The following is a 20,861-nucleotide window of genomic DNA, read 5'->3' as shown; positions in this document are numbered from 1 at the left end:
CCCCACCTCAGTTGCTTCTGGTTGCTCTGGTCCTCCCTGTCAGTGCACCCCAGCTGTGAGAGTTTGTGGGGGTGCATCCATCTTGGAGCCAGGCAGCCTCTTCTGAAACCTCTTGCTTCTCAGCTCCCCGAGGGCCTGAGCACCTTCCTGAGATGACAGCTTCCCTGGCTTCTACCCAGCTGTTTCTCTCTAATCCCTTTCCCCACTCTGCAGCCACTGGGGCTTTTAGGAAGCAGGTTTGGACTTGGGGTGTAGATAGTGGTAGAGGGTACAGCCCTGTGTGGGGCTCTGGGTCCCACCACTGACCAAATAAACAAACAAATGACCCCTAAGTGTGTCTAGTGGTAAGAATGTGATGATGCCCCCTCCCTTCCCCACAGAATCTCTGGATCAAACCCAAACTCCCTAGATGACTGCAAACTTTCCTTACGGGGCTCTTACTGTTCCTCCAGCATCTCTCACCTCTGGCATGCCAACCCAAGCCCCATCTCAGCTCCAGTTTACCTGGAAGCTGTGGCCCAGTCCTTCCATGGACTGACTGCCACAGTTTCTTTCCCCTCTCTCTTTCAGACCCTCAGCCTGAATGGTGCCTACTCTAGCAGCTCCCCACCCTACACCCCCGGACCTCCTGTTTTGACTGCCTTGACACACAGAATTTCCCATCCCAACTTGAGGCAAGCCTGTACATCTGCCCCTGCCCAGAGAGAAGGCCTGGTGCTCGCAGTCCCAAGGACTTTGAGCTGATTTAGTGTGGAGGGATGGCAAGGTGAACACTGCTCAGTGTGGTGGATCATGCCTGTAATCCTGGTACTTGGGAAGCTGAGACCATTCTGGGCTACACAGTGAGACTCTGTCTCAAAACAAAAACAAAACAAATAGGGGGGTGGGGAGAAGAGGCAGGTTGCCATGTGGATTTGTCTTACGAAGGATCGTTCATTTTTACTAAGAGTGGCAACCTGAGACCCCAGCACTTTGGAGGCAGAGTGGTGAGGATAGGGAGTTGGGGGTCAGCCTTGGCTACTGGAGAGGCACTGGAGAGAGAAGGAGAGTAAGTAGGTGAGGGAGGGGGAAGGGTAAGAGGTGGGGGACGGAGCAGTTTCTCTCCAGTGGCCTGTCTCTCCATTCACCCTGCTCCATCCCAGCTAGCCAGGGCAGACTGGGCTGAACTTAGACCAGGCATGGGTGACAAGCTTCTCTCCGGGCTAACCCTGAGCTCAGTCCCAGCTGAAGGAGCCATTTAGAACAGAAGAAGAAGATATCAGTTTGGTCATGTTACAGAGAAGGAGGAATCCAGGCTGGAAGCCAGTCCAGTGTACACTGGGCAGTCACTGTCCCCTGATGACATGTAGATGAAAGTTGCAGCTTCTTGGCAGGGCACAAGTGAAACCCAGGCTAGTCACAGGGACCATAAAGTCCTACTGGTGTCCCCTCCCACAGTGCTGGCATGTGCTGGCCACCAGTACCCTACTGAATCTCTGTGTGTGTTTGGAGATGGTCCTCAGGATTCCACCTGGGGAAACCTGCACGTCCCCTAAGCACTGGAGTCTCCACCCCCGTCCCTCGGCTGCATTATTAACCCATAAGCATGTGATTTGAGCATTTTAATTTCATCTGTGGCCTCTCAGTTCACTCATTTCAAGATGACCTGCCTGGCAATGCACTGGAGGCAGCCTATGAATAAAGTTAATTTCCCATCTCTCTCACACACACATACAAAAAGAAAAGTCTGGCAGCCAGCAGGCGCTCGGCACAGGTTTGGTGAGATTGCATGTCATCATTCCAGGCTCCCCAGCAGGGCTGGCCATTACCCCATCCCTGCCCTCCTGTATGTGCTTCCAGCTCGTGGTGTGTCCCCAACCTGGTTCTCAAGTCCCTGAGGTGATTCCGGGACCGCTAGCAGCTCTAGATCAACTTCCAATGCATGCAAGAATATTTATTTAGACATGAATGCTTCCCAAGTGTTCTCTGTAATAACCGAGACTTTAATAACATCTTTAATAACAAACCTTATTATAAGCTAATTAGTCAGCCACCTCCATGATTGTGCCATTAAATGGAGCATGGCAATCATGAACAGCATTCATTGCTGCAAAAGAGAGCCAGGCCTGGGAACGGCATTGCTGCCACTGCTCCCAGACCTCACCTGACGCAGGTGCAGGCTCCAGATCGGAGAGTGTGTCTTCAGGAATCTAGGTCCTGAACTGCCAGACCTCAGGAATGACTGGGGAGCAGCCATTGCCCCACCAGCAGTGGGACAGAACGTGACTTGGGAAATGCCATATGGCAAACCCGGAGTGGCCAGGCCAAACATTCTCTCCACCTCTACCCCTCTAGTCTTGCTTCTTGGGCTGGCTTTTACTCATGAACACAGGACCTGAAGTGTGTGCAGGGAAACCATGGACACTTTCAGCTTGTCTGCTTCTCTGCTCTCTGGAAAGACTATTTCACATCTCTTCAACCCTCAAGCCTCCAGTGCCCCTGTTTGCCTGCCTAGCCTCGCTCAACTTGCCCTTGCTCAATGGTAAGGAGAGTCATGGGTCTTATGTCATGGAGCTCAGTCAGAGCTGCTGTGATTGCCTGCGGGAGACCTTCACAAGGTCTGGCTGTGTTTCCTCATAGAAGGAGGAGGGTCATGACACCTTCACCCAAGGTCCCAGTTAACTTCCTGCCACCCATTTACATAAGCCTGGCCTAGCAACACAGGACCCGAGAGGTACAAGAGTTAAAGTGGGTGTGGGTATAAGGTTGACCTGGAAACAGATGTCATCATGCAGCATCAGTAGGTCATCACCCATGCTGTGAGGGCTTCTTGGTGGTCCTGCTGCAAAAGTCACCCACACACTGGACTGTTTAGTCAAGTAAACAGGACTTGGGTGGAAACCATTTTTTTTTTTTTTTATGTCTGTCACTGCCCTTAGTCTGGGCAGCTAGAAATGGTTGCCCCAGGAAATGCACATAACACCACCCAACTCAAATCTTACTCAAGTTCTCTTTTGCCTGTGCCCTTGGATGGAGCAACTGGGTTTCCAGCTGGCCACTAGGTTCTAGAACCCTCTCTCACCGGCTTACCTTTTCTTTGTATTGTTTCTCAGACTGGGCTCATGCTAGCCTATACCAATTGCACAAACTCTACCCCACCCCACTGATATTACCCGGTCTGTCCAAGTAGACGGTAGACCAGGAGCTTCATCGTCCATCTGACCCCTACCCTTTCCCATAGTCACCCCCCATCTGCCACTCCTAGACACTAGGTTCAGAGCCTCCAATTTTTTCTCAATTCAGGTTAGTTGAGCACCTGTCCAAACCACTATACTCTAGAGGGAGTTTGTCATGGTCAACTGTGATCTCTAGTTGGCCAGTCCAAGAGTCCCTTTCCTATTCCATCATCTTTCAGCTGATACCGCTCTCTTCCTTGAGTGCCCTTCCCCTTGACTCCAGGCTGTTCCAGTTTTCTTCCCATCACTGCCCCCAGTTTAGCTTCCTTAGCTGGTCCCTGCCCCCTCTGCTGAGCCCCATGCTTCTCCTCTGCTCTCCCATTCTCTCTACCATCTCTCCCAAGCTGCCACCTCATTTCAAGCAAGGATGGCCTGAAAGGATTACACTCACCCGGACTTCTTCCCCTCTTGTCTTGGCCTATCTCAACCTATGTATCCAACACTCAAACCAAAGGCCAGCCTGGACTTTAAGACAGCTTTGCCAACCATGTCTGGCCACTATCAAATACTATGGCCATAAAGCTTTATCTTTTCCTGTTGCTGTAATAAAACCATCAAGACGACATTGATGCAGAATAGAAGTTTATGTAGCACCTGCTTCTGGAGCTTGGAGACCTGAGAGCATGTCGCTGGCATCCACTCTGCATCAGAGTGCTGGGTCTGGTGGTGCCCGGCACCTGGTGGGGGCATCATGTGTTGACACAGAGCAAATGAGGCAGCTTGAATTTCCTCCCTTTGCTATACATGAACATATCATCTAGCCCCAGTCAGCTCCCCCCAAAAATCACACTTCCAAATAGTTAGATCCAAATTTACGGGTTATGTTTCCACATTTGACACAAGCTTTGGTAGGACACACACAAACTGGACTCTAGGTTTTAACACTTGTCCAGGACTGCCTCCAGTTTGAGCTCAAGCAGCTCAACTCAACCTCTTACCTAGCCTCCTTTCTTCTCCTTCTCCCTTAACCATCCCACATTACCCCATGAACAGTAACTGTGGTGTTATTTAAAAGATAAATTGGGCCTTACTTGAGGCTCAATGATGGAGTGCTTCCCTAGCACGCACAGCATGGGGTCTGGTTTCAAAGCAGAATCTTTAAAAGGCAGAGAGTCCAGTGTCTTTGAGAGATGCACGATTTTCATGTATTGAACTTTCTTAAAGTGAAGGCCCTTCTCGTTTGGGGATAAGTAGAATTCAATCTAGGGATCAATGTTGTTCTAAGCCAGTGGCTCTCAACCTTCCTAAAGCTGCAACCCTTTAATACAGTTCCTCATGTTGTGGTAACCCCAATCACAAAAGTATTTTCATTGCTACTTAATAACTGTAATTTTGCTACTGTTATGAATCATAATGTAAAAATGTGTTTTCTGATGGTCTTGGCCTAACCCTGGGAAAGAGTCCTTCAATAACCATGTTGATAACCACTGTTCTAAGCCAGGACTTGGGGAAATGAATCATTCTGCCGGTACCTGGGTCTAGCTTTGGCACATAGCTGGGAGATCCTGTATTAGGTGCTGTGTGGTCTTGCCTCCTCTGCCCTAACTAAGGTCAGGTGGGTCAGCTCCTGAAGCTGCCTTTGCAGTCTCTGGGGTGAAATATCTGACACCAAAACTTCAGGGGGTTAAGGGTCTTTCTCAACTCACAGTCACATGAAATCACTTGGCCCGTGTCCTTGGGCAGAGCACCATGATGGCAAGAGCTTCTGGTGGAGAAGGCACAGGAAGACGTCATGGCCACCAGCTGGGGAGCCTTCCATAGCCACTCTGTAACTGTTGATACTAATGTTTTCCTTCGTTCAAAATGTTCATGGAAACTTCCTGCTGTTAACACCATTAGTGCATATTTTACTTATTATTTGTGTGTGTGTGTGTGTGTGTGTGTTGTGTGTGTGTGTGTTGGGGGGTTAGAGGATAACTCTCAGGAGTCAATTCTCTCCTTTCACTGTGGTTATCAGGTCTGTACAGAAGGGGCTTTTACCTGCTGAGACACCCTGCTGGCCCCATTTTACAAATGAGGGGTGCATACTCTTGATAGTCCCCATGGCTCATAAAGCCTTTGGGCAAGAGCAAGACAGCTGGGGGAGGTGGGAGGTTGGGAGGCTCACCCAGGTGGTGGAGCTTCTGAGAGGACAGCAATATCAGAATGAATGAACACTGGGCAGGTACACAGGGAAAGGTCTTGTTCTAAATCATGGTTTCTATAGTAAAGTGTAATGATTTAAAAAGTGTGGTATGGCCAGGCATGGTGGTGCATGCTTTTAATCCCAGCATTTGGGAGGCAGAAGTAGGTGGATCTCTGTGAATCTGAGGCCACTCTGGTCTACAGAGTGAGTTCCAGGACATCCAGGACACAGAGAAACTCTGTGTTGAAAAACAAACAAACAAATAAACAAACAAAAGTGTGTAGCATTGATACAGCTTGAGTAAGGGGGTTGTCTAGATTGGTAGGACAGAACACAGGTGGAATAAACTAGGAAATATAGCCAGTTATATTAGGAGTCTTGGAATATTGTGTGGGTGATCACCCCTCATCTGAAATACTGGGGACCAGAAAAAGTTAGAATGTATTTTAGATTTGAGGTACTTGCATATGCAAGTGTGGTGTCTTGGGAGGGACTCAAGGTCAAACAGGAAGTTCATTTATGCTTTATCTACACCTCAGACACAGCCGGGAGATAATTTTTATATGATGTTCACACCTGTGTTTTGACTGTGGCTTGTCACATGAAGTCAGGGGCAAGATTGCCACTTGTCAGCAGTGAAGAAGTTTGTGACTTTAGAGCATTTTGAGTTTTTGGATTTTTGGTATTCTCAACCTGCATAAAAGAATCATTTAAAACTAGTGGAGAAAGAAGGAGCCGTCTGTCAGTGTTCAAAGGAATAAACCAGTCACTGAGGAAATGAAGTCAGACCCTTACCTCACACCATGGACCAGCTGAACTCCAGAATCTGCAGTCTGAATGGACTGATATAAACTTCTGTAAGTGTGTTGGGGAAATACAGGAGGATGGGCTAAATAGATACAAAAAGCAAAGCCAGAAAAGGCTGATAAATGACTCAATCGGCTATAGAAATGTAAGGCAAAGGCAGCTTTATCCATAATTGCCAAAACCTTGAAGCAACCAAGATGCCTTCCTACAGACTAATGAACAAACACACTGTGGTCCACCCAGATCTTGGACATTTTGTCAGAAATAAAAACAAATGAACATTCCAGCTATGAGAGGACATGGAAGGACAGAGATTGCCTATTGCTTGGTGACAAGCTGTGGGGAGACTTCACCATCTGACTCCAACACTGCCACAGGACGGCAGAGACAGGAAACAGATGAAAGGCTGCAGCCCATTTAGGGGGTGTAGGGAGGAGGTAAGCAGGGGGGGGGGCAGGAGAGTAGAGACTTGGAACTCCTTGGGATGGCCCTGAATGGTGGACATGTGTATACAGAGTGGCCAGACCCATGTGTGTATGACACAAACAGGAGTCATGGGGCTCCTTGAATCTTGTTTTGTTTTGACTGTCCACCTGTTTTTAACCCACAGATGCATTCTCTTCCAAAGGGCAAGTGGACAGATCGTATCAGGAGGTCCAATTATTTGTATCTTACAACTTGTAGCTCTAGATTCTAGGATTTTACAAGGCTACTGAGATATTGAGACATGTTCTTTTGTTTTTGTGACAAGGTCTCAAGTAGCTAGGCTGACCTCCACCTCTAGCTGGGATTACAAGCATGTGTCACCTCCCCCAACCCACAGGCTTTTTTTTTTTTTTTTTTTTTTTTTTTTTTTGAGTATTTTATTTTATTTTATTGCCATTCTTTAATTGAGCTATACATTTCCCCCCACTTCCCTTCCCTCCTCTTTTCCCTTCCACCCCACCCCCATGCTTCCAATTTACTCAGGAGATCTTGTTTTTTTTCACCTTCCTGGGTGGAAACCAGAAAGATAAATATAATATGTATTCACCATGAGTTTTAGTGAAAAGCAATGCTCAGACTTTGGCTCCTCCACAGGAGGACAGAAACTGACTACTGAACTGGGGTGGGGGTGGTGTGTGTGTGTGTGTGTGTGTGTGTGTGTGTGTGTGTGTGTGTGTGTGAGCACTCTGTGCCTGCCAATCAAACTTCTCTGAAAAACAAAACCTATTACTGAAAAAGAAAGATGTGTGCAGAGGAGGCAAGCAGCTTTGCCATCCATGCAGCAGCCAGGATTTGTAGCCTGGGTACATAAAGAACCTCTAGCAAGCCATAGAGAGATGGTGTTTGTGTGTGTGTGTGTGTGTGTGTGTGTGTGTGTGTGTGTGTGTGTGTGCGTGTGTGTGTGGTGTATGGGGGAGGGTATGTGTGTATATGGTGTGTGTGTGAATATGCATGGTATGTGTATGGAGGGGTGTGTGTGTGTTATGTATGAGTGTGTGTAGTTTGTGTGTGTGGAATGTGTGACGTGTGCATGTTGTGGTATGGCACGTGTGTTGTGTGTAGTGTTTGTGTCTGTGTACCTGTATGTGTGTAGAGTGTGTGATGTATGTGTGGGGGTATAGTGTGTATGTGGTGTGTACAGTGTGTGTATGCCAGATGTACATGTTCATGTAGGATATTTACATACATAAATATCACATGGAGATCCAAGGTTGATTTCTGTGTCTTCCTCTATTTGTCTCCACCTTTCTTTTTTGAGGCAGGGTCTCTCCTTTCATACTCCAGTGCTGAATTTGCAGAACCATGCCACACCTAGCTTTATGTGGGACCTGAATGCACTAGCATAGCAGGGATTTTATCCACTGAGCATTTCCCAGCTCCCTCAGGCATAGATTTAGAAATACACATGTCCAGGCTAGAGAAATGTGAGAGTAAGCAGAGTACTTGCTGAGCCAGTACAAGAACCCATATGTAAGGCTTCTCATGATGCTGTGCATGCCTGTAGCCAATTCTGGGGTGGGGCAGGCAGACACAGAAGAATTGCTGGGACTTGGAGCCACCAGCTCAGTTCCAAGTTCAATAACAGATTAGGTCTCAAAAGGGCTAAGGTAGGACTAAGGTAAAGAACAGTAAATCAGGACACCTAACATCCTCCTCAATCTCCAGAACAACCTGCACACATGTGTGCCCACACACCACACATTACACAGACTAAACACATACACACTATATAGTACACACATCACATATACACCACACATACTGCATGCACATACCCACAACATATACATACACTACCACACCACACACACACACACACGGTACACACGACACACATACTACACCACACACACATAGTACACACCACACACACACACACACATGCACCACACATACCACATATGCATACCCACAACACATACATACACATATTATATACACATGTGCACAGACACCACACACACACACACACACACACCAAATAGACTCACACACTACACATTTTACACCCTACCTATCACATACACAAGACTGAGGAAGGATATGGCCACATATATTCAAAAGGGAAGAAGCAGGAACAGTTAATAAATATAACAACACCAGTTAAGTAGCATTAAGGGACAATAGCACACAGTGTGGCTATGGGACGGTTAGATCTTTATTACTTTACAGCATCAACCCTTGCTAAGGCCGGGGAGGAGCATCACGGAGCCTGTAATGGGACTCAGCACCTGTTACTGGCCCAAGACTGACAACAGCCTGGAATCCTCTGTCTCAGAACCCTGGGGTTCCATGTGGAAGGTTGGGGTGAGGGCCGTGGCTCAGCTCACAAGGTCACAGTGTACTCCTCTCCTCTGCTCCACTCTGGGGACTTCGCTGTGGTAGCTCAAGGTTGGCTGTGGGAGTTGGTAAATGATACAAATAGGACTTTCCCTCCCTTTCTGCCTTCCTTCTTTTTAGAGTTGCTAGGTAAAGCATGAGGCATCCTCTCCCCTCCTATCCCCTTGTCACCTCTACTTCATTCGCCATCACCGCCATTTCTTCTCTTATCAACACCTTCTCTCTTGCCTTCTCTTTAGAGGCACAGCAAAGCGTGACAGAGGCAGTGAGAGGTGGGAGCTCTCTAGGCAGCATGGGAAGAGGCCTGGTTATGAACGTCTGGAGCCCTGGGGGATAGTTGTTAGTAAAGTGCCTGCCAGGCAAGTGTGAACACGGGGGGGGGGGGCAGATCACATAAAAAGCTGGGTGTGGTGGTGGGCCCTGCCATCCCATTGCTAGGGAGGATGCAGGTGGGGTTCACTGGCTGGCTAGTCTTGGCAATTGGTGAACTCCATGCTCTGTAAGGTGGAGAACAATAGAAGATGCTCTCTGGACCCCACACTCAAATATCAAAACACATATGTGCATATATAGTTTAGCATGAACTCATGTATACAACACACACCAAGACAAGTTTTTATAAGAGTATCTTATAGGTGTGGTGGTGACCTCAGAACACAGGACGATAAGGGTGTTAAATTCAAGGCAACTCTGATCTATATGGTAAGGTTTAGGCCAGCCACAACAACGAAAAACAGAACAAAATAAAACAAACCATACAACAACAACATAACTCGAGTGAATCTGAATCTGGTTGGTGTTTTGTCCTGGTTAGTGTTTTAAGTTTTGTTTTTATCAACTGGACACAAGCTAGAGTCATCTGGGAAGTGGAAACCGCAACTGAGAAAGTGTCCCCATCTGAAGGGCCTATAAACAAATCTGCAGGTTATTTTCTTGATTGATGGTTGATGTGGGTGGGCCCAGCCCACTGTTGGAGGTACCACACCTGGGCATGTGGTCCTGGGAGCTATAAGAAAGCAGGCTGAGCAAGCCATGGGGAAGATGGGGAAGAATCCAGTAAGCAACTAGTCACCCATGGGCTCTATATCAGCTCCTGCCTCCAGGTTCCTGTCCTTGACTCCAGCCTTGACTTCTCTACATGACGGGTGTTACCTGAGAGTTGTAACATGTTGGTCTCCTTTCTGCCTCTCATCAGTACTGTCTCCCTGTAATGAGCATAGTAAACACTGCCTTTTAGACTTTTCTAAAAAAAAAAAAAAAAAAAGTTTAGTCAGGATCCCCACTATACCAAGGCTGCACCTGATAACCAGAACTCGGTGACATCACTCATTCAAGATAACCACGCTTAGTCCTAGACCCCATGACACCCACTGGACAGTATATAAGAGACCAAGAACAAGGCTCTGCTCTGCACATCTGGAGAGACCCCACCTTGGTCTGCCCTGCTACTGGAGAGTTTTCCCCAGGGTCCTGACCCTCAAATCAGAAACTTCTGATAAGAGACTGGACCTGACATTCAGCTAAGGTACATTGCCCAGGTGAGCAGCCTTGGGAAGATAAGCTTAGGACAGTAGTTAGGAACTTAGAATGTGAACCTTGTGAGATGACCCTCGGCATAATAAAATATAACTTTTGCTACCTTCTTGCTTGTGACGCTCCCTCCTTAAGACCGAGTCTGTATCTTTGGGTTGGTCACATAGGAGGCCTTAGATGACAGTCTGTAACCCTCCCCCCAAGATATGTGCTCTGTTTTGCAATAACCCCAGGCGCTGTAATGATTTGTACCTGGTGGGCATCAGATAACAAGGGTGCACTATCTGGGGTCCCTTGAGATCCCCCACACTTGCCGCACTCCTCATCTTGAGGGCGATGGAAGACTGGAGATTCAGAGAGGTCACATGCTTAGCCCAAAACCACACAGAAAAAAGTGTGTTAGCAAAGAGCCCATGCCGATACTCCTCCAACTCTCCAACTGGTGAGTTATCCCCATGTCACAACACTGCACATGCTCAGAGCTAAACAGTCCACAAAACGTTTCTCCAGCCACATTCGGCTGTGTCATGGGTCACTTTTGTGTCACTGTAACCTCAATGCCTTAGGTGGAAACAACCTAAGGGAAAAGGATTTATTTTGTGGTTTAAGCCCACATTGAGGGGGGGGCAGCTGTCAGCTCATTCTCCACAGCAGTGTTTGGCAGCAGCTGCTCACATCATGGAGGACGGATGGAGAGGCAGAGAGCAAGACAGGCCAAGGGGCGGGGATAATTAATGGGGCCACCCTGTGACCTACCACCTTCAGTTGGGCCCTACTTCCTACAGAATCCACAGTTTCCATAAGAGCACACCAGCTGCAGCAGCAACAAGTGTCCAGAGATGAACCTGAGGGGACATTCCATGGGGGACATTAAAGAGTCAAACTATACACCATTCTTTTCAAAATACTGGCTGTGTTAAAAAGAAATCTGTGACTTGGTTTTATGACCCTCTACAGCAGTGGTTCTCAACCGTCCTAACACTGCCACCCTTCCATGTTGTGGTGACGCCCAGCAGTAAAAGTATTTTCATTGCTACATCACCATTGTTATTTTGTTATTGCTATGGATCCTAATGTAAATATCTGTGTTTTCTGATGGTCTCAGGAGAACCCTGTGAAAGGGGTCGGAGACCCACGGGTTGAGAATGTTTGCTGTGCAGTGAGCCTTGAAAGTTACTCTGGAGACCGCTTTTGCCACATGGCCTTTCTAACACAGGTGTCAGCAAACAAGACTTCAGGCTAAAGCCAGCCCATCATCTGCGTTGTAAATAAAAAGTTTTATTGGGGAAACTCATTAGTTAATATGTCAGCCACAGCCAATTGGATGACCACATGGCCCCCAGCCTCAAATGTTTATCTCTGTGGCCCCTTTCAGGACCAGTTTCTAAACTACACCTGTTGGCTTTGCTTACATTTCCCCGGTGCTGCCCTCCATCCCCTGGACCACCCCATTGCCTCCCAGCCTCTGCTCCCAATAACATCCCTTCCATGAGGTCCATGCACTCTCCCAACTCTAACAGGCTAGCTGGCAAGTGGCTGGGGGTGTTCCCTGAGATGGGGACAAGGTCCTTCTCTGGATCCTGACAGCTGCTCTGCTCCACAGGCCTCCTGGGAATGGTCGCACACATGATGTACACACAGGTGTTCCAGGTCACCGTGAGCCTCGGCCCTGAAGACTGGAGACCTCATTCCTGGGACTATGGGTGGTCCTTCTGGTAAGTGACCTTTGACCTTCAGGTACCAGAGTCTGAATCATGATGGGTTCACAAAGGAGCATGTCAGCATCCTTTGGCTTGTGAATGATGGGAACCCATGGTGACGAGAGCAAGGGTGCTTACCCATTGACTTAACTCAGAGGCCAGGACGTGGGTGGTGTGGGACAGTGCTGGGGTGAGCACACACAACCATCTGGGACTCCGGGTTGTGACAAACTCTTGCCCCATCAGTCTAAGAGACCCCAGGGCTCAGCAGTGGTAAGCAACTTCCCCCAAGGCCAGTGTGACCTTTCACATGCAGAGATGAGGCCTCTCTTTCTCCTTCATGGGCTCAGATTGCATCTTGAGCAACCCAGTAAGAGCCTGTGGCAATGCTGAGGGTGGTAGACAGGTCTTAGGATGAGATCAGGTTCAAAGCTGACCCTGACCCCTGCCAGCTATACATGACGGCCCAGTCCCTTACCACGTGTGTCTCAACATTGTCTGGTGTAGAATAGAGACTGCCGCTTCTACCTCACAGGTGCTGGCCATTTGCTCTCTGTTGGTAGGTAGAGTACATTACCCAACAGCTACTGGGTTCAGTGAAAACTGCATTACCTCATATAGCCTTGCAGGTTGTTCCTAGCTTGGAGATTTCCATAAAAATCTGATGCACGGGGTGGAGAGATGGCTCAGTGGTTAAGAGCACTGGTTGCTCTTCCAGAGGACCCGAATTCAATTCCCAGCACCCACATGGCAGCTCACAACTGTCTGTAACTCCAGTTCCAGGGCTTCTGACACCCTTACAACAAATCACATAAAATAAAAGTTAAATAAATTATTTTAAAAATAGATTTAAAAATCTGATTCGCATCACTGGGAGATAGCTCAGTACAATGTTGGCTAACAGTGGTTAGTGGCTGGCGTGACTTTTTATATATGGTGGCCGGTCCCTAGGGACAATGTCCCATGATCAAGCATTTCAAGAGACCCAGATGGAAACTGCAGGCCTGGTGTGTGAGGTCCTGTGTCACCAAGCTGCACTCAGTGGGTCAGGGCCAGGTGTAGGAGCCATGGCCTTTGACAGCAGCTGATAGACAGAAGCAAAGAAGTGAAGGGAGGCCATGCTTTGGGGTCACCCAGGCTGAGACAGTCACTCAGGCTTGACAGGCTTGCTGTTGTACATGAGACTAGCTTCTAGTATCTGTACAAGCCATGTGCTCTGTGAGTAGCAGTGGTCATGAAGACCCCAGCTGCCAACATTCAGTGCCATTTACATAACCCAGATGTTACGTGGGCAACAGCCCACATTTGGGGAAGTACTCCAAGATGCTCTTCTCTTCAGGTGTCTCGGCTCTCTTTAGCCCATCCAGAACATACCAGGCAAGACAATGGTGGCTGGGTAGAGTAAGAGTTGAGTGGGCCAACAGCTCCAGACCAGACTTAGTGAGTGGCACCCTCAACCTGCCTTTGCCTCCCAAGGAGTCACTTCTGGGATCAGAAAGTTAGCAGTAGTGTGGAGTGTGTGTCCCCAAGGAGTCAGTCCCACAGTTAGCTTGAGGCTGCCTGCTGTCTGAAACACTAGTAGGCCTGTGGAGGGTTTGCTGGGAAGAGTTTAGATTGTTATATGGCAGTGTAGGTTTCTGGCTTGTGTCTTGTTGGAAGATCTGCCTGGCCTGTGCCTAACCAGCCATGTCGGGTGACACTGCAGCTTAGGTAGGACAAACAGTGACTGACCTCTGCCCTCCAACCCTCCCCAATCTCCACCATAACCTATTGCCTCCTCACCTGCCTGACTCTGCTGGGAGAGCCAAGAGAGTGCAGATATCCTCTGCTTTGCTCTTGATTAAAATGCAGGGGGAAGAGGGGCCTACCTGACTTAGCAAGCATAGCAAACCCAATCTCAGGCAGTCTCTCTGCAGACTGTAAACTAGAACAGCCAGCCCTGGTGTAGACTAGAACAGCCAGCCCTAGCCCTAGTGTAGACTAGAACAGCTAGCCTCAGTATAGACTAGAACAGCCATCCCTGGTATAGACTAGAACAGCCAGCCCTAGTGGCAAATTTGTAATCCTGGGAGTTGGTACCAGGAGAATTATGAATTTGAGGCCAGCCTGGGCTACATAGGAAATCCTATCTCAAACACACACACACACACACACACACACACACACACACACACACACACACACCTACTTCTAAAAGGCCCAGAGAGGCTAAATAGTTCAGCCCAGGCCACACAGGAGAAGAGTGAGTTGAGTTCCTGAAAAGTTTGTCTCCTGGCCTGGAGGTGACCCTTTACACCGAGCCTCTCCTGGGATAAGGGAGCTTCATTGCTGTCTTTCCTTTTCCATCTCCCTGGCCCCATGGGATCTGGGCCCTCTGGGCTGTTTCTTTGCTGAGGATTTCTGGACCCCCATGCTGCAGGCTGGTCCCAGCAGGTACCTTTGCTGCAGTACTCTAGGATTGCCTGAGGCCCCAAGGCCACTGTGGAGGCTTTGAAGGGCTGGTTGGTGTTCTTTCCAGAGGCTGTGGTCAGCAGAAATGCTGGCCTCCTTTTCTCTAAGATCAGGAAAGCGAAAGGGCTGCAGCTGCCTACTCCTAATTCTCTTGGGCTCAGAGGTGGCCTGGGGTAGGCATTTGTGCCCTGTCCTTAATACCGAACCTGTGCCCCTAATCTGCAGCTGTCTGCAGAAGGCCTTCCTTGGTTCTCAGTTCTTATCTCTGTGCAGGGCCTGGGGTCCATTGCCAAGTGGCAGATGCTACCTTCAGATCTACTCCCCACCATGCCTCTATGGCTCCCAGGGGATAGGGGAGGTAGATAGCCACACTGGCTTGTCACACCACCTTCTCTCTTGTCCCCAAGTGTCCATTGTGCTCTTAGCTGTGAAACCAGGCCAGCCACCCCCATACTTCCCTGCAGCAGCTCAGCAGTGTTAACTACAGGTGCCAGAAGTTTCCAAGCCCAGAGACTTTGAGCTGTGCCATGTGCAGGTATCTGGGGGTCTGGGGTAGAGACTGGAAGATAAGAGTTGGTGGGGTATATTCTGAACCCCACCCCAGCACACCAAGAGACAGTGTGTTCTTGCCTGCTTTTAACCAGTTTTTATTTCCTCTGTGTTAACTGGTTTGCTTCTTCATTCCACAATTATTTACTGAGTACCTGCTGTGTGTCAAGCACCGTTCTAGGTGACATGGCATAGCAGGGAAGCACATGGAACCTTTGGGTGTGTGAGGGGAGGGGTAACCACAAGGCAAGACTTCCACTTCTAGGAAGTTAGGGTGGGCATGTCTCCCACTGCTCCTGCTCTACATGGCTAAGTCTTCAGATGGACCACAGTAAACAGACTTGGAAGAGTCCGTAAAGTAGAAAGAAGCCAGGAGACTGGATGAAGGAGTAGCACTCAGATGTGTCTTCCTCATGAGGCAGATCCCACAGTTGAAGCTGATGGAGTGGACAACACAGATATGTCAGAAAGCACAGACGGAATGACAGCCAAGGATCAGGAAGGGTCACAGTCCTGGTCACTTCTGTTAACTGTGATTAAACAGGCAAAAAGAGCTCAAGGGAGGAAGGGTTTATTTCATCTCACACCTCGAGGCACAGTCCATCCTGGGAGGTTAAGGCAGCAGGAGCTGGAAGCATCTGGCCACAACACATCTACAATCAGGAAGATGAGAGCGATGAATGCTCACTCAGCTCACTCTCCTTTCCATGCTGTCCAGGACTTAAGCCCAGGGAATGCTACCACCAGTGGTGGGTCTTCTCACCTCAAGTGACTTAATCAACATAGTTCCTCACAGGCATGTCCGGAAACTGAGTAACTCTTTGCCTAGAGACTGTCTCCAAGGTGACTTCAGGTTTTTTCAGGTTGACAATTAACATTAACTCTCACCAGCTGCAAATGGAGATGAAAACTTTAAGGAGAAATTTCCCTGCTGCAGCCACACCCCTGCCCCTACCCAGGGGATCCCTGTGGTTTCCCACCTAGGGCATCAGAGATGGAGCCAGGTGTTGCCTTAGCAGTCCTAACTGAGGCCTCCAGGCTTCCCCACTTGCTGAGTGGTAGCAGAATAGGGAGCCCCACTCACAGGTTAGCGGCAAGCCCTCCCACTCAGTGCAGTGAGGATCATGTAGGATGCATGGACCTAGGACTCTTCCAGATGTAAGAAACACCCTTGCATCCCTCTTGCAGACATCAGTGGGGAGCCAAGGATTTTGTCAGCTTACACAGTGGTGGTGAAACCCCCTTCCCCATGGAGTCATAGAGGACAATGTGGAGCAGTATGACATACTCCTGCTCCTCATCTCTGCCAGGATGTGTCAGTAGAGGTGTGGTGGGAAGCAGCAAGGCCAGCTCCTGCCCAGCAGTGGTGGCTTAGAGGGAAATGTCTATTTTTATACTTACTTGCTAGTTACCAGGTAGGGCTCTTGTTTTCCTTGCCAGATGTGATCAGAGGACTGAAGCCAGTTGAAGTAGAAGGATTACACAAGACCCAGAATCTCAGCAGAAATGCCCCAAATGAACCAGACATGACAGCTTACCCCTGCAACCCCAGAATTTGGGGAGGTTAAAGCAGAAGAATCAATGTGTGTTGAAAGTCAACCTGAGCTACATGGTAAGGTGCAGGTTGGCTAGGGCTGCAGGTTAAGGCTGTCTCAGACAGACAAACATCCAGAAGTTGTTTGTAGACCATCCTGTCCAATGATGACTGAATGTGTACTGTTAAAGTAGCATGCCAGGACAGACTACAACCTGACCATTAACAAACTCCAAGTGTTAAAAAAAAATAGAAAGAAGAGAAACCATAAAATAAAATGTGTTTTCTGGCCATAATGAAATCAAACAAAGATGGAAGAAAACCAGTAAACACTTGTAAACTAAAGAACATACTTCTCAAAGTCACTGAGCCTCAGGAGGGGCCTCAAGGAAAATGTTAAAGTATGTTGAAGTGCAAAAATTAAATCTCAAAACTTGTGGAGCTAATGTAGCACCAAGAGGGGAAATAACATAGTTGAATGATTCCTTATCAAAGAGAAAGAGTAGGACTGGAGGGGCAGCTCAGTAGCTGCTGAGTCATGAGGACCAGAGTTCCAATCCTAGCTCCTACATATATAACCCCACCTCTGAGTGGGGCAGAAACATTAAGATCACTGGGGCTTCTGATCTAGCCGTGGAAATACAAGCCACATGTACAGGGAGAGGCCCTGCCTCAGAGGAATAGGCAGAGGGGGATATTGATGCCTTCTGGCCTCTGTGAACACACATGCATGAGCACACGCACACGCGTGCATGGAGTCATACACACTAACACAGATGCATACACACGAATGAACAAATGAATGAATCTTTTTAAAAAAGAGGGAAAATGTTTGAACCAGTAATAAAAGTTTTCACTCCTAAATTGAAAAACAGACAAAAATGGAGCAAAATAGTTGCAAAAGAAACAAAAGAAAGAGCAGACATCTGTGAAATTTAAAATGAACAACAGCAAAAAAAAAAAAAAAAAAAAAAAAAAAAAAAAGAAAAGTAGAGAAAAATCAATGAAGCAAAAACTCGGCTTTTTAGAAAATATGATAAATAAAATTGATAGACACTTAGTCTTTTCAAAACTAGAGGTACAGCCGTGACAGACCCTGAGGATGTCAAAAGAATAGCAAGAACATTTTACACATGAACTTGACGACTGGGTGGAACAAAGCAGTTCTTCTAAAATCTTGGACTGGTACTTCTTATCCAGCAGGAAATAATTGGATGTTCCAGTTTGGACATTCCAGTAACCACTAAGAACATTGAAATAATAGTTTTAAAATGTTCAAAAGGAAATCTCTAGGCTCACATGATCTTACTGGGATATCTTGCCAAATATTTAATACCTATTTTCTGTCAGATAATAGAAAACCAGAGGCAATTTAGAAATTTGTTTTATGAGGTTAGTGTTATTCTGATATTAAAACCAGATAAAGTCAGTGCAAAAAAAAAAAAAGAAGAAGAAGTAAGACTAATAGATATCTTGAATATAGTTTTAAAAATCCTGGGCAAAAGAATAACAAGCAGGAGTTTGGAATATGAGAGAGGAAGCATATACCTTATTGAGGAGAGTTACCCAGTGACAAAGAATTTGAAACTCAGTCAGTGCCATCTACCACATTAGCAGCCAAAAGAAGGAACATCATATGATCTTATCAACTGATACAGGAAAGCTAGCTCTTGTTCTTAAAAAATAATGGGGGATTTCAACTTGATAACGAAAACTGATAAGCACCTCTAGGCAACATTGAAAAAGGTCGAAGGACATTTTCTCTGTGATGTTGACAACACCACTGTTACTCAACTCAAAGTTCTGGTAGCACAATTAGATATAAAAGGCAACAAAAGCCATATGGATCAGAAAGGAATGAACAGATAATGACTGTCTCTGTGGAACCTACCAAAAGCTTCTCAGACTGGATCCATGAATTCAGCACAGCCTTAGGCCATAAGAAGAAAGCACAGAGTCTGTTTTATTTCTATAAACTTGCATGAAAATTTGGACACAAAATAAAAACATAATGATATTTCTACTAGAGAGAAAAGTAAATGCATAGGCTTTAGACCAAGCAAGCACTTCTAGAACTCCTGTGCTAAAAACTGAAAAACACCAATGAAAGAAATCACTGATCTTAGTAGTTAGACCATGTTTATGGATCAAAACACTCAATGTGAGGTCCATGGCAGTTCTCAAAGTGGAGTACGGGTTTAATATGACTCTTAGCAAAATTTTAATAAAACATACATACAGATAGGGTATTTTTAAATGCAGATGGAAATAACTAAAAATAATTCAAAGAAGAAGAAAATATGGTGACTCAGTTTACCAAATTTCAGGCTCTATAACAGCTACAGTAACCCATACTGATATTAGTGTGTGTGTTGGGGGGGGGTGTAGACACATCCATCAATGGGATAGAACAAAGGGACTCAGAAACAGACTCAAGCAAATGCCCACCTAATTTTTGAGAAAGGTACTAATCAGTTCAGTGGAGTGAGGACAAACTTTTCCACAAATGGTGCTGAAGCTACTGGACACCTGTAACAGAAAGCCAATCTTCATCTAAATTTTGCAATAAAACAGACCACAGGCAACAGAAAAGCAACTAAACCACCTACTACATGTAAGGAACTGAACTCCGAAAATGAAGAAGACAGACCAACAAAACCTCCCAGTTAAAAAGTGACCAGGCAAGAAGGTATGCAGATCATAAACAAACGAATGAAAAGTTCAACACCCTTAGCCATTAGGAAATGCACATTAAAGCCACGATGAGTTAGAATCATGGGTCTCTTAGATCAGCTAAAATAACAGTGACCCAAGCAAATGTGGGTGGGGTGTGGAGACACACACGTTCTCAGCAATACAAAGATGAAACACTCCCAGAGATCTGTGCTAAGTGAAAAAAAGTCAGCCCAGGCATACATGCTGTATGATTCCACCTATATCAAATTCTAGAAATGGCAAGTTTCTATAAATGAAGAACAAATTGATGGTTGCCAGGGACCAGGGGGTCAGGAGGTAAGCAGATATGATTCTAAAATGGCAAAAGGAGGGATGCACTGTATGCTGTAGTTTGATTGTGATTAGAGAGTACACTGGTCCTGATACTGTACCACAGTTGTACTTATTTTGTAATATGTTGTAATTGGGGAAAACTGGCTAAGGGAGCTATAACTCCTCCCATCTCTCTGTGTGTATTACAGTTTCATTTGAATCTATAAGTATCTTATATTTTTAAAAATAATTTAAAATCAAAGGATAATCAAAGAGGGAATGCATCCAAGAAAACTACAGGGTGTGATGAGGACTAAGGCTTATTAGAGATGGTGCATGAGGGATGAGGAGGTTACACTGAAGGTGAGAAGTAAACAGCTGGCTGGGAGCCTGCGAAAAGCTTGGAAGTAGAAAGGCCCAGACTCCTGGATGGTGGCTGGGATGTGCAATGCTGAGCTAACTCAGGGTACCACTTCCGTTGAATGAAGGTCCTACAATGAATAGTAGACATTGTGGACATTGGCTACAGGTCAGCATGCCTTTGTGTTTGCCTAGCAGTGTCTGTTTGCTTCAGCACCATTCCTGCAACCTCTGTTCCATCCCTACACCTAGGCTCCATCCCTGCTGCCTATGCTCCTTATCCCTACATCCTAGGCTCACTGTCCCTACATCCTATGCTCTATTCCCACATCCTAGGCTCCCCATCTCTACATTCTAGGCTCCCATATCCCTGCAGCCTAGGATCCATTCCTGCAGCCTAGGCTCCCATATCCCTGCACCCCAGGCTCCATTTCTTCAACCTAGGCTCCATCCCTACATCTTTGGATCATTTCTTTCTTAGTTAGGCATTAAGTGCTATGATAAAACACCATGACCAAGAGCAAATTGAGAGGGAAGGGTTTAGTTCATCTTACACTTCCAGGTAAGGGCTCATCACTAGAGAAGGAACTCAAGCAGAGCTGGAACTGGAGGCAGGAACTAAAGACAATGCCATAGTGGAGTGCTGTTTACTGGCTCAGTCCTCATGGATTGCTCAGCCTTCTTACACCACCCACAACTACTTGTCCAGGGTTGGCACTGTCACATCAGTCAGTAATTAAGAAAATGCACCCATAGGCTTGCCTATGTGATGA

The 20,861-nt window shown here is 46.9% G+C and overlaps 1 protein-coding gene across 2 annotated transcripts in view; it reads left to right on the top strand.

Annotated features, from left to right (window-relative positions):
* The window catches only part of Gsg1l (GSG1 like), a 184,777-nt gene that overhangs the window by 139,536 nt on the left and 24,380 nt on the right, over positions 1-20,861 (top strand). For both annotated transcript variants that reach the window (XM_051192912.1, XM_051192911.1), the window contains exon 4: positions 12,110-12,221. In XM_051192912.1, coding sequence (XP_051048869.1) covers positions 12,110-12,221 — 112 coding nt within the window. The remainder of the gene's footprint in view (positions 1-12,109; positions 12,222-20,861) is intronic.

The sequence above is a fragment of the Phodopus roborovskii genome, unplaced genomic scaffold (assembly GCF_943737965.1).
Source record: "Phodopus roborovskii unplaced genomic scaffold, PHOROB, whole genome shotgun sequence".
NCBI lineage: Eukaryota > Metazoa > Chordata > Mammalia > Rodentia > Cricetidae > Phodopus > Phodopus roborovskii.
Note: the sequence above shows the minus strand (reverse complement) of the source record. Positions and strands in the feature narration are given on the sequence as shown.